This window comes from Stegodyphus dumicola, chromosome 3 (assembly GCF_044657685.1).
Source record: "Stegodyphus dumicola isolate Sdum_Otavi_A_Nest chromosome 3, ASM4465768v1".
Lineage (NCBI taxonomy): Eukaryota > Metazoa > Arthropoda > Arachnida > Araneae > Eresidae > Stegodyphus > Stegodyphus dumicola.
This window is the reverse complement of record NC_140770.1, coordinates 5,817,795-5,840,689: the sequence shown is the minus strand read 5'-3', so window position 1 is coordinate 5,840,689 and position 22,895 is coordinate 5,817,795. Positions and strand designations below refer to the sequence as shown.

Here is a 22,895-nt window from a genome sequence, read left to right as displayed (position 1 = left end):
TTTCCAGTCTAACCAGATAGAAAATACAAATTTATTATGTATCAAGATCATTTTACATATTTGGAATAACAGTTTTAATGGCAATCTTTCATTAATTTTTCTAAATAACATTTGTATATTTGAGGAATGAACGTCTTTTAAGTAATAGCTTTATCATAACCGTTTTTTCATACTTTGCCTAAAGAGCATTTGTAACTCTATAGATGCCAAATTATTATATCGAAGAACTAAAAGACACTGAGAATTAAAATGCTGAAAATGACATAAAATGTTCTACTTGTATACTTATATTTAAACATGGTTTTAAGCATGGAAATCTAGAATATTTTATTTTGGTTTCAACTACAGTCAAAAGTCGTTAATTCGGACTCGTCGGGACTTTGGCGATTCCGGATTAGGGGTTTTTCCGTATTATAGATCAGCAATTTCAATCTGGTAAGATGGCATGAAGAAATTATACAATTAAAAATATGAAACCATAATTTATGAAATAAAGAGCAATTATGATCTAAAGGGTATCAAAATTTACAAAAAAAAAAAAAAAAAAAAGCTTAATATTTATGTGTTTACTTTTTTTAACATTTCTTTCAATGTAAGTTGTTTAAGTTGCTTCAATTTTTGTGCTAATATTTTCTCTTTAATTCTATAAACAGACATAATTTCTTCTTCAGTTACAAAGTTCCAATGTTCAAGTCCTATAATTGCTGTGTTGAGAGTACCGATTAATTTGTCAATCGAAATTTTTTCGTTTTCAATAACCTCTGTGTCACTTTCTTCACTATCGGAAGCAAATTATAATGATGAGGAATTTGATTTAAATCATATCAAAGACGGAGTACATCGAGATGAAATACTACATTTAGAATTGAATTATAAGCCAAATAAAATAAAAACATCTGCCCTGAAGATAAGAATAGTGCTGACAGATCAACTTCCAATTCATAGCGTGCCGCGGCGTCCCCCCCCCTGCCGAGCAGCATGAAATTGATAAACAGATTTCGGAATGGTTAGAGAAACGAAGCTTTCGCTTTGTAGATCCTTTACATATTAGTAAATATATATCGGAAATTCTATTTGACATAATCGAAAGTTCAAGCTTACTTTTATAAAATTGCTCTAAGAGTTTGCAAAAAATTATAAGCCGGATCCAATTTGAAGATTAAGGAACAACGCAATCTGCAACATTAACTGAATTAGATAATTTTAGCTTAGCTTATACCATCCGTTATACATTAAACGTGCATGCATCAATGTATTATGCGCATATGCACACGCATATTCGCAGCCGTAAAGGTCTTACGCGCATGCGTCAACATAACGCATGCGCAGAAAGTTTGTAGCTTTGAGGTTCGGATTATGGGTGTCCGAATTAACGACTTTTGACTGTATATGTTAAAATTTAATATATAGAAGTGTTAAAAAATTTTTCAAATGAAATAAACTCCCACATTTTTCATTTATCTTAATATAAAAAAATTTAATTTTTTTTCTACATTTCTGAGGCATAAATGTACCAAGATTCAATTAACATGTCAATGCGTACCTTAAATGCTGTTTCCAATTCCATTGATAAGACATCATAATCTACAGGAAAAAGATCAACTGTATATTCAATAATGTTTGCAAAGTTTCCCCACACACCTCGTTCCTTGAAATATAGATACACAAATTATGAGCAGAAAAAAGAATGACTGAATAATTTCAATAAATTCATAATTGCATTATATATATATATATTTTTAATTTATTAAACTGAGTACATTAAGCTTGAAAACCATTAGCTCTGTACTAGTAATTTCATAGAAGGAATTACTTTAAAAAATTTCTTAAGATAGAAAATGCAATTATTTTTTCAAATAATTTCACTGTGAAAATGAAAAACTAAATTAAATATTTCACTTCCTCTGTTTTTCTAAATAATAAATTTTCACACTTATTACAGATTCAATCCAGAAGAAAAATGGCCAAACTATTAAAACCATTGGTAATCATATAGGATGTGATTTACCATTTTTAGTTAGTTATTTACATCTTAGATCATGGCACTTTTAAATGCTATTTTAAGATATGAACATGCAATAAAATGGAAGGAAAAAGACAGGATTAAAACAATAACCCATTTTAGAGCCATCAACTAAAATATAAATAGCTAAAAGGGGTAAACAATATATTACATCATTAATTAATCATCTATATAACATGATACAGGTTCTAATCTTTCTCATAAAACAAGACATAAATTTAACGAGATCTTGCTAGGTATCTTTCAACATTTGGAACCATTACTGAAACATGGATTTCTTCACTTTCTGGAAGACTACATGAATGGGATGTTGCTCTTGTCTCCATTTTTATAAGCTTTTATTTAGTTCACTCATGTTGCTTCACTGTGAGTGGAATCTGTAAATGATCTCGTCGTTAAGATAAAGTTTCATGTTATAGCCAATTTCGCTTACTCAATTACTCATACAGAAGACTGACCTCTCTCTTAAAAAAATGATATGACATCCTCCTCATTACTTGGTAAATTAAAAATAATGTCATATTCACACAAAAAAGGCAATGAATATATTTTTAAATAAAGAATGCGAATTTGATAAACTTATCAAAAATGAATAATATAAGAACATGTCATGAGAGCAAAAAATTCAACATGGTAAATACAGGATTATGTGGCGAGGTTTAAGAACATGCCGATGCTGATATATGATCACATGGTAAAGTATAAAAACACATAGTCAGATTTTGGCAAGATATCTCAGTTCATTGGTGATTCAGTCTCGGGGTTTTTTATAACAAACCACCATTATTTCTCTCCTTTCAGTACCTTAATTATCATATCTATTTTAAATAAAAGCTTATTGATTAAAAACTTTTTTTTATTATACCTCACTCAAATTCAAACGATAAATGATTAACTGGATTCATAGCTAGTGAGACTGACAGATATGGTAATAAAGTATTTCCTCATCATAAACATTTAAGTTATTTAAGTATAATAACATTGTTGAAAAGTTTAGGTTATTTGAATATGGCAAATTACATGAGAAGGATGCCTTCATGGAGTACCTGAAAAGTGAACTGGCTTGTATCTGTAATAAGCATGGAGGAAGTCACAAAAACACCCATGCAGCCAACCTATCTTGGGGGTTTTAATCGTGTTGCTTTGAAAAACCATATATGTACAAAAAATAAAGAGTTAACAAATATGGCTTACAGACAGTCTTTCTTGACAGAGTTCATTTTTCCTTGGAACAAAGAAAATACTAAATTCCTTTTTTGAAATTTTCATACCTTCTAATCTAGAATTAAAGCAAAATATTATATTAAAAATACAGTAACAAGGTCAAACTACAATTTAATAAAATTGCTCATAGTCATTCTACTTTCTTAATAAACTGCTTACTACTGCACCGAATTCTGGTAATCATCTGTATAACAATTAAAGAACTAGAAATAACAAATATTGTATGCTTTGTAGAATGGTAATACATTTCATTAAATCAATGAGTTTTCTAATTAAATTTCAACCATGAATATCTTATGCTTTGGCAACTCTGACAAGACAATGCTTTTAAATCCTTGAGTTTGTTAATCAAAATTTCATTGAACTGGCATAAGACATAAAATTAATTTTAAAAAAATCAGAATTTGAGGTTTGAGATGGGGGGGGGGGAGAGAGAGAAGAAGGGGGGCAGTTTTACATCTTCTGTTTTAGAAATAAATATTTTTATCTTCCATGCTCCAAACAGTTGCCATTTAGAAAAGCACAGAATATTTACATTTTTTTTCAAATTTAATCTGACTTTTATTTAAAAGCAACAAATACAGTTTATCATCTCTGTTTAATTACTAATTACCAGACTGCCAGGAAATTATACTTGTGCAACCATTTTATTATTATATTTTTTTCCTTTTTTATAATAACTATTTAAAGCAGCTAGTTTTCTAAATTTAACATATTTTACAGTGAAAAATTAAAAAAAAAATATACTGCAAAAGAAAAGTTTTCTAAAAATTGCTTTTGGGAAGACACTTTCAGTTTTGATTAGTCAGATATCAAACTTTTTCTCACAACAGTTGTTAATTTTTAAACCGTAATCTTAAATCTTTACTTTGTTTAGATCTGTTCCAATCGTAAAATCATCAGCAAGCAATCATAGTAAAATCATAAAATCAATTTATCAGCTATACAAGGTTTTTGTTATTTTCATATAAAATTTTTTGATTCAAAGAAAATGCTTTTTTTATTATTATTTATGAATAGAACAGTACCCATAAGCTGTAATGTTGGCAATTAGATGGTGACTTTTTGTGAGGACAATCAGAAAATACTGTTAGGTCATGCAAAATGTTCCTTTATTTTTTTCACCCTTTTCTTTAAACAATTTATACTAATGAAGCAATACAAAAACACAAGAAAATTTCAATGAATCATAAGACCATTTTGTGCTGTGACTTTTTGCCATCTTCACTTGCCATTCATAAAAAAATTATCACAGTGCTGTTTGAGAGTTTTGAAAGAAATTAACTCCATGCCATTCAGAGAATTTGGAACTAAGATGAAAAATCTCAGCGGGCAAGGTTTACTTTGCGAGATGACACAAAACACCTCAACCATATTTTAATATTACTGAAATTCATCAAAATGTGGGGCCTAACACTTTCGTGAAGAAACACAACACCTCAACAACTGGTCAGTCTGGCACTTTGCTTTTTTGCTCTCTGCTTTTTAAACTTCATAGTATACCTATGGCAACAATTCATAGGATATCATTCCTTTGCAGTTTCACCATGTACAGTACAAAGTGCATTATCCGGAATGATCTATAATCCGGACCTCAAAGCTACAAACTGTTTCTTTTTGTATGCTTTACACATGTGCGTAATGTGTTTACGCATGCGCGTTTAATGCCCGCTTCCGACAGTGAAGAAAGTGACAGAGAGGTTATTGAAAATGAAAAAATTTCGATTGACAAGTTAGTCGGTATTCTCAACACAGCAATTAAAGGACTTGAACAGTGGAAATTTGTAGCTGAACAAGAAATTATGTCTGTTTATAGAATTAAAGAAAAAATATTAGCACAAAAAATGAAGCAACTTAAACAACTTACATTGAAAGAAATAATAAAAAAAGTAAACACATAAATATAAAGCTTTTTTTTTTTTTTTTTTTTTTTTTTTGTAAATTTTGATACCCTTTAGATCATAATTGCTCTTTATTTCATAAATTATGGTTTCATATTTTTAATTGTATAATTTCTGCATGCCATCTTACCAGATTGAAATTGCTGATCTATAATTCGGAAAAACCACTAATCCGGAATCGTCGAAGTCCCGACGAGTCCGGATTACGGACTTTGTACTGTATAACTTTATTCAGTATACCCTTTTTGGGAATACAGGCTCCCCTCTTCCTGTTACTAAAGTTCTTTTGGCTTACTCTATGATGTTTTTCTTGTAACATTACTGTATAGCAGTTTCTTAAACTGTGTGTGGGACTTGCAGCAGGATATCACCAAAAATTTTAGCAGTTTTGATATTTCTTTGACTTATAATAATTTTACAATTACCAAACATTTTTACACAATGTATCTGAAAATAGATAAAGATAAGACAATATAAACAAAGAAAAAATGAAAACATTTTGATGCATTCTTTTTATAATAGAAACATTAATTTTACTTGCTTTACACATACCGCTGTCATTTCGTCCATTACTTATTTAAAATTTTCATATTGTTCTATGTCTTAAAATTAGAAATTAAAATTAATGACCTATAACTGCAATAGTATTTGATAGCACAAGTGAAAAAATTGAGGGTTTCACTCACGCGTGTGTTGGATTTGCACAATGCTAATGGGGTCCCACAAAATTTTTTTACATATTATGGGGTAAAAGGGATCATGACTGGAAAAAAGCTTAAGAAGCTCTGCTGTATAGCATACACTTCTCATCTCCAGAGATGAGCCATTTCAAAAAAGGATCTCCTTTAGTTCTTTTCAGCAAAGAACAACATGTCAAAACTGTAGCAAGAATATTCTGTTTCGTTAATGTATGGGGTATTCATTCATCATAGTGGTTTTTACATAAAGCTTCTTTACACGATCGTGTACTTTTTTATTATATCTGGTAGTTTCTTGTTTATAATGAATGATTGTTTAGAGTTACATCATCTTCAAGGCTGAATTTTTCATGCCTAAAATTCTCAAACCACTTTCGAATTTGAAACAGCATTCTGTCTATACAAAACACAAATTATATGAGCAGTCAGACTAATATTTTTCCTCTTTTAAAATAAAAGAGCATAATTTGATAAAGATAAACTTTTGGGTTCTCCATTCCTAGTACTGCATTTTAACAAAAATTATGTCACAGTACATGTCAGAATAATGCAATTTGAGCAAAAAAAGACCTTATTTAAACATTTGCTTTGATCAAGGTCACTCCTTATCAGCAGTAACAATAATTAGAAGAAAATGCACTTCAATCTGAAAAACTTCTGGATGATCGAACATACTTTCTGGTCAACAATACACAAGGTGACACAAGCTCTTAGACAAGCTTTATTAGTAAGCTAAAAACATAAAAACCACCAATTTTTACACAGCAGCTTATAGTCACATATATACTTGAAAGTAGTACAAATACTGGAAGAATAAAAATTCAGAGGAAGTGCTAAAGGCCTGTCACACAATCTGGGGAATTAACATACAAACATATGATGATTGCACATGCATCTTTGGGAATCATTCAATGCAAACCACCTCAGTACCATTAAAGTAATGATGGAACTTGTTCGAGGAATGATGATGGACTGAACTGCCTAAAGTAATTTCTGACATATAATATTAGAAACATTTATGGGTCCTTGTATTTGTCTAAAATAGTTAGTTTTTCATATCTCTGATACAGTTTAGTGAATTTCTGAATAATGAGAAAATAAAAGAAAGATATTTTTTTTTAAAACTTACTTTAAAATATAATCTGCTATTATATCCATAAGAGCAATTTTAGGTCTTACGATAAATATAATATTTTTAGCATCCACAGATGGATATCTGTTACACTGTAAAGGGAACATCTTTGTGACTTCATGTTCCTAGAAAAGAAAACAAATATTGATAGCATTCATTTAAATAATACTCAAAGTATAAATATACTATAAATGATATTATTAAGCATTTGTTGAAAATATGCAGTTTAAAACTATTTGTATAAAACCTTTGATGGTATTTCTAAAAATCAACAGCCCCATGGAAAGGCGTCAATGAGAATCGGCGAAAAATGTTTGTTTGGTTATCTTTACAACTTATAAGTGCAATTGTGTTAATAAAATGTAATAAAATGAAGCCCTTTATAAGCATAAAAAATTTTAGGAGAAAGAACAAAAACCTATACAGCTGATATTTACATTTCCAAAACCAGTAAATGCTGTTAAGTAAAATGGCAGTTAAATATAAAGTGTATAAATTTACATGTATTCAAACATGTATATGGTATATGCATGCATGAGTAAGCTATTGCCATGTGCACACAAAAAATGTGCTCAAACAGTGAACTCAAAAAGTATGGCAATTCTAACAAATGTTGAAATCAAGGTTGCAGATAATTGGAAAGTGTACTTCCCATTCCATTCCAGAAGGCTCAAAATTATTCTGAAGATCATGTGGAATTTAGATGCAGAATCTGTCCTTAAAAAATAATTAAAAATTTTTATTCTTTTAATGGGGCATGGATTTGCCAAATAGGTCCTAGCTTGTTTATATCATGTATGCCAGCTTGTACTAGCTTATTTATATGAGGGTTGGAACTTTAATAGTGGCAACTATTTATTTACAAGGAATAAAAAAGTGATTCATGTCACCATGTTTTACAGTCCTTCAATATAGTCGCCAGCATTGTGTACAACCCGTTTCCAACGATGTGGAAGTCACAGAATACCTGTAGCAGTGCCTGTTTTGTTGATAGTTTGAATGGACTGGTCTACTGCCGCAAGAATCTCAGGAACAGTTTGGAAGCGAGTGCCACGAACTGGTTCCTTCATCTTAGGGATTAAGTCATAGTCACAAGGGCTAAGATCAGGGGAGTATGGCGGATGGTAATGCACTTCCCAGCCCCATCGCTTGAACAAATCAGTCACAGCTTGCACTGCATGCGGCCAAGCATTGTCATGCAAAATGAGAGGAGCGTTCTGCAGAAAGTGTCGCCGTTTTTTTTCTCAAAGCTGGTCAGAGATTGTGCTCCAAAAATGAGCAGTAATATTGCGCAGTGACGATCTGCTGTGGTGGAAAGGTATGCGTTAGGATTACACCATCACAGTCATACACGAGAATCACCATAACTTTCACATTGACGAAATTTGAACGAAAACGAAACTGACGAAATTCGAACTGAAAATTTCGAACAAAACTGACGAAATTTCGAACGTCGTGGTGACCTGTGATGACGCCATTCGTTTGATTGGCGTTTCAGTTCTGGCTGGTACGATCAGGCCCAAGTCTCATCCAGCGTAATGATACGGCGTAAAAAAGCATCTCCTTCGCGCTCATAGCGCTCCAGGTGGGTTCGGGCAGCATTGTATCGTAGCCATTTTTGCATTTCCGTCAATTGATGTGGAACCCATCGTGAAGCAATTTTTCTCATGGTCAGGCATTCCTTCAGAATGTGCAGCACAGTTGTATGCGCTAATCCTATTTGTCCAGCCAGCTGACCAATCGTTTGGCGGCGATCACTGTCCATTAGTGCGGTAACAGCTTGCACGTCAGCATCGCTGACACTCGGACGACCTGGCCGCAGCATGTCTGCCACATTTTGGCATCCTTCTTTGAATGCTTTCACTCATCTTGCTATGGTTCTGTAAGGCAATGCAGATTCCTCGCAAGCCTCTTGAAGCCCTTGATGACACTGTCGTGCTGTACCACTTCTGGCACATTAAATTTTTATCCAACATCATTGTTCCTGTTTTGAAAACATCCTGACAACACTTACTTTAGACCGCGAGCTAATACAAGGATCCGTTCTTCGCGTCACTCTGCATGCGCGTGTCGTAGGCAGGACGAGTCTTTTTGCTGAGAGGTAAGGTAGGTATGTAGTTTACGTGTGGTATACGCGATATTCTTTGGTTTTGTTGCATAGCTTTTTTTAGCTGTGTTGCCACTATTAAAGTTCCAACCGTCGTATCACATCATAAATAGCCATACAATGCCAGATCTATGCATGATGCCAATTTCATGAAATTTAGCATTGAGCATATTAAACCTCATACAGGATAGTCATAAAAACACTTCTGTGATTCATAAACCCTAGCAGCCTATCCACTCAAGCAAGCGAAATAACACTTCAGATATTGTTATTTGAAGTTAGGTGGTTGAGAGTGCGACGACAAAAGACAGACAGACAATTAGACAGATGTCTTGTTTTGCACCCACTAAGTCTTTCTGCACCGATGGGCGAAAAATCAAGCTTAGGTGCAAAGGAACGATATATAGAAGGGGGGGGCGCAATTTTGTATTTCAATGGAGAGTAAAAAGGAACTTTTTACATTTTATATGAGTTCAAAAGGTCAGGAAGAAAGATGGGACAAAATAAAAGTAAAGTAAATAGCCTAAAATTAGTAGCGGGGAAGAAAGAAGGGCCTATAGAAAGAAAAGGAAAAGAAGTAGAAAATTCCCTAAATTTCTATTGAATCCATGAGTGTAGTCAAAAGGGGAGGAAGTTGTGTTCATTTACAACTTTAAACAATACAGCTCTCACAGTTATGGCTACAGTGAAAATATTTTGATAGTTTTGAATGGCAACAACTACTTTTTCCTGTGCAAATGCATCAACATATTGAAAACCCACAAACAGCATTGGATGGCCAGCATAAAAGTTTTGCAAAGAAGAACACTGCAAAAGACCAATGACAAAATAGAGATTATGTGCATTAATGTACACCTTGCACCAAAAATACTAGGATAGATCTATACCTCCCGTTCTACTGGGTGGATTGATGAAGTTGTGTTTTTCCTGTCTCAAATGCATACATTACATTTAAACATAGGTTCTAACATCTGATACAAATTAAGACACAATAACACGCTGAATAAATACTAATTCAGAAGTCAAACAACAAAAATCAGCATTATATTTACAAAATTTTCACAGGACTAGTTTCGATGGTTTTACCGAACCACCATCCTCAGCTGCAAAACCGCAAATGATCATACCTGCAGGAGGGAATTCAAGCTAAGCTTTTAAATTTCGATGAAGTGTCAACTAAAACTGCTTAAATTTTGACTCGGTATCTTTTGCAGTGCTTGAAAAAATACAAATTTGAAGGAAAGTTGGTTTGTTATACTACCAATAACACTAACAGTAATTTTAGTGGTGTGAAGAGAAAGGGGAATGAAAATGTGTTCAGAAAAGTTTAAAATGATTTGGGTAAACTTATTTTAGAAATTGGTTTCTCAGCTCACATTGTAACACAATTCAGTACAAACAGCATGTGATTCTCTACCCCCTGACATAAAAGCTTTTGTTATAAAAAATTATAAATATTTTCACATATATACAGTAAGAGTAATGAAACTTAAGCGAGTTCTGTGAATTTGTAAAAACAGATTACAAAAAAGTATTATATCATAGCAGCACAAGGTTCCTTTGTTACCTGCAATAGATAGAATTCTTTCCATTTTTGATGGCCTAAAATCATACTTCCTGTCTTCTGAGAAATGCCCCAAATTATCATTTGATTTTTTTAAAAATCTAGAAAGTGAACTGTTTTTGAAATTTTTATATGGTTACAGTTATAACTACAGTTATTTCATAATGTAGTTCTGAAATTAGAAGCTCCAGCAACAGAAGCATTTCAGACATATTCTGAATTAGTTTGTCAACTTCAGGAAAGAACAAAAAACCATCTTCTGCCAAAGAATTGCTATGCACTCTAAAAGAATATAATGACATTCAGGAACACAAATTCTTCTCAAACATAGACAATTTTTATAATTCTAGTATTCAATACTTAGAGTTAGTCAGAACCAATTTTGATAAAGTTAGTAAATTTCAATGGATAAATTTATGAACTGAAATTGCCTGGTCTTATTTAAGGACAGAGTGCACAAGATGTTAATAAAATTATAATATTCCATAAATATTATGACTTATTTGATGAACATATATTGTTGAACCATATAATTCAAAACCAAAGGGTAGGCTGTGGATCAGGTTTTGATAAAGTACCAAATTCTATTGAAAAGAAGTCTAAAGCAATTTTTAAAGTGTTTCAAAAGACTGATATATTGCAACATTTTTAAAATGGTTGAGTTTGCAACATTTTTGTCTGAGACATCTGCTTCAGTTGAGAGAGTTTTTTCACCAGTGGCGTAGCTAGGATTCCAGCACCCGGGGACAACTGAAGAATTTGCGCCCCTTTCTGTGTGCCAAGAATGGAAAACATTTCATTAAAAAAATTTGTAACATCAATTTGGCGCTGCTTGGATGGCTGCGCTTGGGGACAGATGTCTTCCCTTGCCCCACCCTAGCTACGCCACTGTTTTTCACTTATGGGGAACATTTGGCCTGCAGAAAGGGATAGACTTTCACTATATACTATTAAATATCTGCTAAATGTTAAAATTGATTCAGAACTTTCTTCTTGTGAATTTTATGATGTAATTAAAAAAGAAACCATTTCTGGAAAATGTCATGTCTGGTGAAAAATACTACTGAATAACTAAAGTTTAATGTTTCAGTAAAGACTTCTAAATAATTTCAAAAATATGTCCTGGGTTGGACCCCCAAAATACGGTACCCCAACTCTACATTTATCATTGCTGTCAACAATCTTCCGCATCCAATTTGTTATAGTCTGCGGAGGTGGGTGAAAACATGTAATTTAAAAAAAAAATTTTCCGCCTCTCCTCTCTTGGGTTGTCACTGGTCCTTTATAGTGCTCTCCTTTGTCAATATTCATCACATACATATTTTATACATACACAAGCAATTTTCATCACATACATATAACATTCCAACACTATTTAGGGTTTATTAATGCATTGATCACTTTGTGCACGAAAAACTTGGGTGTTGCTATTCGAAAATTTCGAAATTTTTTTACTGTAATTGTGAGAGCTCTATTGTTTTAAATCATCACAATCTTGAGTACATACCTTCAAATAACTATATCGTAAATTTCATTTTGAGCAGTTGAGCGGATAGGCTGCTAGGGGTTTATATATCAGAGAAGTTTTTTTATAACAACCCTGTATATACAACCCTGTACTAATAATTACGACCTGTAATGACCTGTACTAATAATTACCTTGCTTACTTACATATATAAATCAACACTGCTGATATTTGAGAACTGCTGCTTTGACAATTACTCTTTAATTGCTACACTGCACTTATGAAAATGTCTTACAGAATTTTATTAAAAAAATAGTTCTAGAGGAATTAAATGAAAATGTCTTTAGAATTCTTTAGAATTATGGCTCAGTTTACTATAAGCTAGGTTACAGATCTCCTACAGAATTTTATAAAATTTTATTCTATAGAGTTATGCACAGAGATTCCACAGAAATATGAATAGATTTGTGTAGAGATTCTATAAAAATTTGTACAGTTTCTAAAGATCCCATACATTGAATCTTGTATTCTTTTATTGAGCATTATAAAATCAACAAATAAACAATAATATAAAATCAACAAATAAACAACAATATAAAATCAACAAAGGAAAAAAAGCAAAAATTTCCATTTCAAAATGATTCAACTCTTATAAACAAAAAGTGATTGTTTTTGCTGTTCCATGTCCTTTGGAAACCGAAAATTTACATTGATTATAGTTCAAAATTTTGCAGATTTCTATAAAATACCATTTTAGAAAGGCTTTACAAAATTTCTCTATAATTTTGCAAAGCAATATTTTATTTATTATTTTATAGAATTACATTCTCTGAAAGCCTTTTATAACATTTCTTTAGAATTTAATACAGAAGCATTTTTATATTGTTACCTATAAAGTTCCGTAAGAATTTCCATAGAGCTCTATCAGCCCTTATAAAAGTTTTTCATATCAATTTTTGACAAGTTAGTTTACACACATACATATACATAAGGACATACTAATAATTAAGCATGAAAATCATTTAGAAATATATTCAACTGAAAGTGCCTTGATTTAACCTATTTACAATACTTTTTTTCATTTAAAATATCTATCAATATATTTTAAATATTTATTGCAGATAATGATAATAAACAAGAACAGAAATAAATTACTGGTGTTTGAAATTACCTGAAGTAACACATATTCAGCTATCAAACCAAATGGGCCACTTAATTTTTCATCCCAAAAGAGAGCCTATAAAAATAATAAAAAGGAATTTTCAGAAAAACAAATGGTGCAGCAATAACAGTTCCTCACTAAGGTTATTATACAGCCAGGGTATAAATCTTTAACATGCCTTTTTTTGTCTTCATATAAATTTAAAAGTCAGACCACCACAAACATGAATCTCCTAGTCATAAGATGATAATATACGGCCTCAGCCTAAATTACTAATTACACTTTTTAACCATAATTATGTTTTTTTTTTTTTTTTTTTTTTTTTTTTTTTTTTTTTTTTTGGTACTTGAGTATTAATGCCACCGCAGCTGCAGATTTTGCGGTTTTTAAGTGCCGCCAATCTACACCTAAAATTTTTGCGACGAATTATAAATTAAAACACTTTATTTAAAACTCGTCTATGTCTCTTGTTTCTCCATTTAGCACTGCCCCACATTCTCTCAACTGTTTGTGTATGAACTCCTGCATCAGAATCAATAAAATTGTATTTATGATTAACTTTAGCATGTAGGAATCTTTCATTTTCTATTCTATTTGTTTGGTAACCTTTCCAAAAATCAATCGAAACAGCAAGGTAAAAAGGAATCCAAAAGATAACTATGTGCAAACAACAGGATTGCTCTTTGTTGGCACATCAGCACAACTTCTGCTGCGGTGGCGATAATACGTAAATACCGTTTTTTTTTTTAGATGGTGGCACTAAATTTGGTTGTTGTTTTAGTGCAGTAATTCTCAACCAGGGAGGACATTTCAGTTTTGACGGGGGGGGGGGATGCATTTCATTTAATTGTTATGTAGTACGATTATGAATATAAAAAACTACTCTTAATTAAAGTTTCAGTTTTTATCAACACTTCCTATACTTTTTCTTCTTTAATTTATGAAACACATTAAAGACAAACTAAATTTAAATAAATGTATATGTATTTTCTGAGTTTTGGAAAAAAAGAGAAAAATGATCTTCTAGCAGTAGTGACAGGAGTGTATGGGGCAAAAATTTTAAGAACCACCGTTTTATTCACTTGTTTTTCTACCATTTTATTGCACATTCAAATTAAAAAATAGCATTTTAGTGGCACCAACTATGAAATAAGTAATTAATTAAAGGCATTCGATCCCATACTACATCATTCCCAATTATTTATTACATATATTTATATTATTACACACATACTTTACATTTTAGTTATGGATTTATATCAAAAATCAATCAATAAACATATTTACAAGCAGTATTTTGTTTCTTTTGTTTCAGCAGAAATTCTGTGGCAATCACTTAAAAAATAGATTGAAAGCATTGAACAGTTCCCATTAGCAAGTACGTAACAAAATATTTTCTGAAAAAAATTTTATTGTAGTTTTAGCACTTTCTGATTACTTACATCCCTACCAAAAAGCTGCAAAAATGTATTCATAAATTCAAGCAGCACGTCACAATATAGTTTATAGGGTTCTGTTTAGTTGTACTAATAGTTCTTTCAATTTTTGAACTTCTTCTGAATTCCCTTATTTCCCTTTGCATTTCCTCCCCAGGATGCAAATTAAATAGATAAATGAAAGTATTTAAATGGTTGAAACTAAAAAGTTAGAAAGACAGGGGAAGGAGAAGGCCCGGAGGCAGCCAGGTACTGGAAGCCAGTATTTCAGTTTTTTTCGCTTCTGCTCGTTCTCCGATACTGCTTGAATTTTTATCAAGTTCTTTTTCTGTTATGCCACTTGAGCAATCACAAAAGCAGGCATTCTGAAGCAGTGACTCTCCGTTTTCGCAATGGAATCTCCATCAAGCTCGATAAATTTTTGACGTGAACCATTAGAAAAAATTACGCGAAAAATCCAGCAACTTCTAGATAAGAAAACCATCTCAGGTCTCAATGAGGCAGAGGAAAGGATAACGCTAGCGTTCACTATGCTGAGGCTATGCAGAAAATACTCGCTAGACCCACTGATTTTAACCAAATTAATAATATAGTCTCAACCACTCGGGAATATGCAAATTCGCGAATTGCAGATTTTAACCAGAACCAAGAAAACTGCAGACAAACAAGCATGACAGAAATTGCAGAGATTGACATGCTGATTTAAAAAATTTAATTTATAAATTAAGTGATCTTTATGTAAGCTTCAACTGCATTACCTGCTATAATGATAAAAATGAATTCTTTCTTTAAAAATGAATGCTTTCGATATAACATCTTTGCATTATTCCCATTAGTTACAAGTCTTTTCGCTCCTGATGAAGCAGGATCTCAAAATCTACAGCACGGTACCCATTTTGCCTAATTTTAAATTATATATTAGCATATTTCTCCTTGACTTAAATATTTAAAAATTTTTCTTCCTCTGCTGCAAGAAACTAGCGTCTCACAATTACTTAGTTCCAGAATTCATAGAGATATCTCAGTTGAATGAGAATATTACTCCTCCCTGCAAAAACAGGCAGCACACAGAAGTCAAGAGGTTACTGAAACAAGTTCAGAAGTCAGAGATATTTTTAATTCCCTGAGCAGTATGACTGCCAACCGGTCATGAGATTTTTTGCCATTCTAACATATACCATATGGCTAATGGTATATACAGTACAAAGTCCGTAATCCGTACATCCATTATCCGGAATGATCTATAATTCGGACCAAGAGGCACAAACGTTTTTTTTGTATGCTTTACGCATGTGCGTTTAATGTATAACGGATGGTATAAGCTAGGCTAAAATTACCTTTACTGATTCTGCTCCTTAATCTTCTAATTGGAACTGGCTCATTATTTTTTGCAGACTGTTAGAGCAATTTTATAAAAATTAAGCTTGAACTTTCGATTATGTCAAAAAGAGTTTCCAATTCTGGAGCTCCCAAAGAATCTACAAAGCAAAAGCATGTTTCGACGTCCATCAAACATAAAGTGGAATTGCTGCAAAAATTGGATAAAGGCATACCCGTCTCAAAATTATGCGAGGAGTATGACATTGGAAAGTCAACTGTATATGACATAAGCAAAAAAAAAAAGGAATTTTTTATAGATTCCGACACCCTATGCAATGAATAACAGAAAAAAGGTTCTTTATGCTAAAAGTGACAATCATGACAAAGTGATGATTGAATGGGTCAGACAGCGTCACAGCAAAGGTGTGCCATTGACGGTTCCAATGCTCAAACCAAAATATTTCATGAAGAAATAAACACTATCATATTCGACAGGTTGGTTAACCAAATTTAAAAATCGCCATGGTATAGATTCCAAAGCGAGACTAATGATTTAAGTGTGCGCAAATGCTGCAGGAAAGCACAAGTGCAAACTTTTCGTAATCAGAAAACATGCACAACCTCGAATATCTAAAGAAGTAACGATTTTCCCCGTTATATATCGTGCAAATAAAAGAGCATGTATGACACAAGCGTTGATAAATGATTGGTTTGAAAATCCTTTTACACACGAGGCTTGGCGACATTGGAATTCGGTTGGTTTACCTGATGACTCAAAAATAGTCCTGATTGTTGACAACTGTTCGGCGCATACTTCACTTAAAGTTTTAGTAAAAGATAATGTATCCGTTATATTTTTCCCTCCAAATTGTATGTCTATCATTCAACCTATGGATATGGAAATAGTGCACGTGTTGAAATGCAAATATAAAGTAGCATTTTTAAAAATCTAATGTTGAATTTCTTGAACAATGGCAAAACCATTCAAGACTTTTTGAAATTTTTTAGCATAAAATCTGCTGTTTGGAGCATTGCAAGATCGCGGGAGGATGCGTCTCCAGATATGTTAAAAAATGCTTGGCATAATTTATGGCCAACTACCATTTTTCATGGCAAGGACAATGAAGATGATAAGCCGCGAATTTGAAGGTTTTCGGACATCACAAACTAAAGGTGAAATTTTCCAGTTGTTGGATTTTGTAAAGAAATGTGGAGAAGGGTAATAAATGATGATGATATAACAGAAGTTTTTCATTGCGATGACAATGCCCCAATAATCAATCAATTAACGGACAGCAAAATCTGTAGTATGGTTCTAGATCCAGAAAATACCCCTTCCGATAGTGAAGAAAGTGACAGAGAGATTATTGAAAATGAAAAAATTTCGATTGACAAGTTAATCGGTATTTCTGACACAGCAATTACAGAACGTGAACTGTGGAAGTTTGTAACTGAACAAGAAATTATGGCTGTTTATAGAATTAAAGAGAAAGTATTAGCACATAAAACGAAGCAACTTAAACAACTTACATTGAAAGAAATGCTTAATAAAGTAAACAAATAAATATTAACCTTTTTTTCTTTTGTAAATTTTGATACCATATAGATCATAACTGTTCTTTGTTTCATAAATTACAGTTTCATATTTTTGATTGTATAATTTCTGCATGCCATCTTACCAGATTTAAACTGATGATCTATAATTCGGAATCGTCAAAGTCCCGACGAATCCGGTTTACGGACTTTGTACTGCGTCAACCAAGAGTTTCTAAATTACTTTGGTTTTCTACTCTTATTTGACTTTTTATTAATTTAATTAATTTTAACTAGAGTTATTTACTTGTTATTTTCTCAAAATTCCACTGTTTAAATTTCTTTTTTTGTAATTCACAACATCTGATTTTACTTTTGGTTTTGAATTTTACTTTTACGCTTGCCTATATGCATGACGAAACACGAATTAAGTAATTGAAGAGTTAGGTATGGGGGCAACTTCCTCTTAATAAGTCTGTCTCCTGCCTGCTCAACAATTATTCACTTATGCAATTTATAGGAATAATAAGTTTAATCTTTAGGAATAATATATTTTTTCATGGTTTTAGATAAGCGTAATTAATTCACATATGCTCTTAGAATTTAAATGATATTGTAAATTAATTCACAGCAATAATAATTATTTTAATTTCTTTGCAATTAAATTTTAATTTTATATTTGCTTTATATGAATAGAGAATTTTATATTTGCTTTATATGAATACAGAATATTTGTTAAATTCAAGCTTATAATTTAAAATATTTTGCTTTCTTACTTTCTTTAAAGATATGTATATCATCTTAATGAATGGAAGTTTATGAAAACAGAGATTAAAATAATTAATTATGCAAATTTAGCTTATAAATCATAATGCGGTTATTCCTGAGCACAGCCAAAAAGCTGCACCACTCAGAAGGTTAACAACAACAAAAAAATGTCCTCATTAAATAGCAGTGATGATGGAACATTATGCAGTATCAATAGTACCTAATATCGGGTTTCAAAGGAAGTTTCCCACTACCCCAAATATCGTCTGCGCAAACAGTCTGAGTTGGCATTATATTGTCAAATGATTTTTCGATTCGAAAGAAAGAGACTTGCTTTAGAACGCTGTGTTGTGAAATTTGTAAAAAAGTACTGTTATCAAGGTGTGTGAAAACGGAACTATCACACTACCAGATTCTTCTTCTTCTTCAATGGCCAGACAGCCCAGGATAGGCCCTAGCCTTCCTCAGAATCGGATTCCAAGTTCTTCTATTCCTGGCCATGAACATCCAATTGGTTATTTTAAAAAACTTTTAAGTCTATTTACAAACAGTCGAGCCACCTAAGTTTAGGTCTCCCTCTTTTTCGAGTGCCGAATGGTCTGGCTGAGAAGATCTTTTTAGTTACTCTATTTTCATCCATTCTGCACAGGTGTCCCGCACATTTAATTCTCTGAATCCTTATATATTTTACTATATCTATTTCTTTATAGGATTTATAGAGTTCAGAGTTAGTTCTTCTTCTCCAGATATTGTTACACTTTATGCCACCAAAAATATTTCTCAACATTTTTCTTTCAAAGACAGAAATGATACTTTTAGCTTTTTCTGTCATTGCCCAGGTCTCAGTCAGAGTATATAAGAATGAGTCTGATTAAACTTTTGTAAATTAAAATCTTCCTTTTTCTGGTAGTGAAGTTAGACTTCAAGTATTGAGATTGAAAAAACATTGGTTAGCATCTGTGACTTTATTACAGATCATGGGCATTAAATCATTGAGAGTATTAACTTCTGATCCTAAATATTTAAATTTGCTAATAGTTTCAAATTTGTAATTCCCAATTTCAAAATAGGGGGCTGCTGTTATTACCACATGGCATGTATTTAGTTTTATTTTAGTGACTGCTAGATGCATTTTGCTGACTACAGCCTCTAGAGATGTAAAAGCCTCTCTAAGCGACTCGGGAATGCGTGCGACTATGTCAATATTGTCAGCAATCGCAAAAATCTGAACAGACTTGTTAAAGATAGTTCCAAGAGTATTAATGTTAGAGTCTTTTATGATTTTTTGGAGAGCAAGGTTAAAAAGCAAGCAGGCCAGTGCATCATTCTGTTTGAGCCCATACGTTACCAGATTAGAACCATCATTTACTTCCAGTTCTGTTGCAAAACGTCAGCTACAAGTATGTCACCAATCATGTGCACAGCTTTAGGTGCTAATCTAATTTTCAACAACTTGCATCTATTTTCAGATACATTGTGTAAAACTATTTGGTAACTGTAAAATTTATTATAAGTTAAAGAAATATCAAAACTGCTAAAATTTTTGGTGACTCCCCTGCTGCAGGTCCTGCTATCCACAGTTTAAGAAACCCTGCTGTAGCATATCGTTGAGTGCATTGCGAGTTGTAGCGTGGAGAGTCTCGAGAGTATGTGCAATTTTCTGTTCTCTGATTTTTTTTAAAGTGAAAATAGGTCGATGTGTGCATGGATCCCGGGTTTGTTATTTTGGATTTGTGTAGCCAAAATAACAAGCCAAAAAACTGCACAAACTCGGTATTCATGTATCGCCAAGGAGCACCCATAAACATATTTTTACCAATTCTAGTAATATATGGCAGTTTGAACTTCACTATATTTCACAATTCAATTTTTTTTTCCTCTTTTGATTTCATATTTCACAATCCAATTTTTTTTTCCTCTTTTGATTTCAAATTATAAGTATTCTATCAGATATAAATACAGCTGTCACCAAGTGCAGAATCGCCCACTTATTTGTTTAGCGCTTTTTACAAGCGTAAGGTCAATTTTCTTTGACTTTTTAAGTAAAAATAGGTCGATCTGTACATGGATAAAGTCAAGGAAGTGCGCAATGCCATTTTTATGCAATTCTGGGATGTTTTTTAAGTGAAAATATGTCGATGTGCACATAGATAACGAATATATGTGGAATTCTTAAAAACGCGCCAAGCATTGGGTGATTCTGCACTTTACCCTTTTATTTTATATACATACTTTAGTCCCAGGACATTTATCAAGACAGTCAAGTAATAATCGGCGAGCATCATCCCTTAAGAGGGCAACATTTACGCGACCGTTTGAAAGATGAGAACTCATTTTGTTTACACCAAAGTTATTTTACACACAGACGACACCCACTGTAGTTTTGCACATAATAGATAAAGGAAATGTGAATGGCAACCCCCTTACTTAGCCAAATTTGGCGTCGTTTGAATGAATTGGTATCAGTTTGCGTTCAGTGGTTTTGCCCGACTTCTGTCTTGGAAACAGTCATACAACTACGAATTTTTGTATTCATTTTGTGAATTTATGTGATTATAGTTTTTACGCAAATATTCTTTGATATTAAAATACTGTTTGAGATTAAAAGATTGTATGGAAAACCATTAAAACTGAAAATCATATTGACATGATTATCTATTTCATAACACTAGCTAAATCCCATAAATTCTTTAGCTAGATAAATTCTTATCTGTTGGCTTTAGCCAGATAGAGCCCTCACTTCTAACAGCTATGAAAAAATGACATGGATCTATGTGTTAATGTGTTAAAATCAAGTTCTAGATTTATATACTAAATATCATGAAATCTACATTCTGTTACTGTCCATATTTCTATCTATAAGACATATAAAAGCAAAATATTTCTGAAAATTATACTTTTACACTAATTGAATTAGTACAGTATGTATGAATAAGGTAGCTTTGTATTGCAGAAGCCATTTATTTCTTTTAAATTTATTTCTATATTGCAGAAACAGATACCTTCATTAAATCTCTTTGCTTCATTACATTAGGTTCAAGCAAAAGTGCATGAATAATGAGATTCCTTTTTGTTAAATCAGTTTTAAAGATACATTTTACATACCAAAAATTAAAAAGTTTTTCTCGTTTAGATACCTTTAACTGCATACTGACTATAGGATTTAGAAATAAAATATACATTTAACTTAAATCAGTCGCTTAGGAAATAAGCTTAATAAAAACTGTTTAATAAGTAACAATGTGCTTATGTGCCTATTTTTAAAAAAATAAATTAATATTTTTCTCAATAGGATTTCAGAGTTGTATTATTTAAATAAGATTCATTAAATTTTATTTTTGTAAAACTGAAAGTATGAATATCTGGTTAAAAATTAAAATCTCTTAAAAGATTTTATACACATAGTGCAAAACTTTCATGTACAATCTTAAATGTACTCTTACTAATAAATTTCTTTTTCGTTGCTTCTGTAAATAAATGCTTATTAAAATTTGGAAAAAAACAGCGAGATCAGAAACAATGAAACCAAAGAAATGTGTATGTTGAACCAAATAAGCGATAAATACTGACCATAGCAAACTAGCTTTTCACATTGGCGATGTCTTTAGTCTATTATATAGCAAATTCGTATCCAATTATAATATTGATGCCAAAAATGAAACATTAAATGAAATTTTAAAGTATCACAGATTTTTTTTTTTTTTTTTTTTTTGAATTTACTGTTTCTCCTCTTTTTTTGCTATCATTAATAGAATTATTATGCTGAAAATGCAAGTTTTTTACATTTAGCAATTTTTTAAATGGCAGGTAGGCGGAAAAATTAGGCTGCGCAGATGTTTGTAACTTAAGTCCCATCAGACAACATTTAGGTTAAAGAAAATGGCAATAACCTTTTTTTTGTTGTGTATTTTTGCTATTACACGTGGTTAAGTAGTAGTGCTGCCGAGTAAGTAATGCCTAGTATTTAAAAATTATGAAATAGTTTTTTTTTTTTTCTTTTAATCGAGTGGAAGTTACACCTGTAATCACTGCTCTGATGTTTTTGTCACTGGAAAGATGATAAGAATGAAAAGGCATACTCTGATTGCTTAATATTTTTGTCATCATTCGAAAGTCATCATGCATTTTTAACATAAACTTTGGATTTTGTTTTCATGAAAGCTTCATGTTCTGTGCAATTTTTCCTGAAAAGTTCATCTACCGTCAAACAACCATTATGATGAGCAGTAAATGAGTCATTTTGATGTTGGTGACAGTTTTCAAAATCGCACCAAGCCTGGACAGGTAAAAACATATTACCTAATCTTTGGAATATGGTAACAGGTAGTTTGGCGGCATTTTAGTAAGGCGATAAAGGTTACTAGCTAGGACTTTAGTAGCGAATATGGATAAAATCAAGAGTGTGCGCAATGCCATTTTTGTGCAATTCTGGGATGTTTTTTTAAGTGAAAATAGGTCGATGTGTACATGGATGATACCGTGTATGTGCAATTCTTAAAAACGCGGCAAGCAGTGGGCGATTCTGTACTTTGCCCCAATTTCGCACCTGATCTTCGTCATG

The 22,895-nt window shown here is 32.1% G+C and overlaps 2 protein-coding genes across 10 annotated transcripts in view; one reads left to right on the top strand and one right to left on the bottom strand.

Annotated features, from left to right (window-relative positions):
• car (vacuolar protein sorting-associated protein 33A) overlaps positions 1–21,949 on the bottom strand; it is a 75,383-nt gene extending 53,434 nt beyond the window's left edge. The window contains exons 1-5 of one of the 4 annotated variants that reach the window (XM_085812536.1): positions 21,905–21,949; positions 13,287–13,352; positions 6,976–7,103; positions 3,218–3,302; positions 1,544–1,648 (exon numbers count right to left, since the gene is read on the bottom strand). In XM_085812536.1, coding sequence (XP_085668662.1) covers positions 1,544–1,648; positions 3,218–3,302; positions 6,976–7,103; positions 13,287–13,352; positions 21,905–21,907 — 387 coding nt within the window. In that variant the 5' untranslated portion in view covers positions 21,908–21,949. Of the gene's footprint in view, positions 1–1,543; positions 1,649–3,217; positions 3,303–6,975; positions 7,104–13,286; positions 13,353–18,554; positions 18,681–18,743; positions 20,522–20,566; positions 20,732–21,904 lie in introns of those variants that run through there. The other 3 variants (XM_085812535.1, XM_085812538.1, XM_085812537.1) reach the window with 3 other exon arrangements.
• A 273-nt stretch (positions 21,950–22,222) lies between these two features.
• The window catches only part of LOC118179759 (uncharacterized), a 44,084-nt gene continuing 43,411 nt past the window's right edge, over positions 22,223–22,895 (top strand). For 3 of the 6 annotated variants that reach the window (XM_085812533.1, XM_085812532.1, XM_085812530.1), the window contains exon 1: positions 22,287–22,618. The gene's annotated coding sequence lies outside the window, so the exon portion shown is untranslated. The other 3 variants (XM_085812529.1, XM_085812534.1, XM_085812531.1) reach the window with 3 other exon arrangements.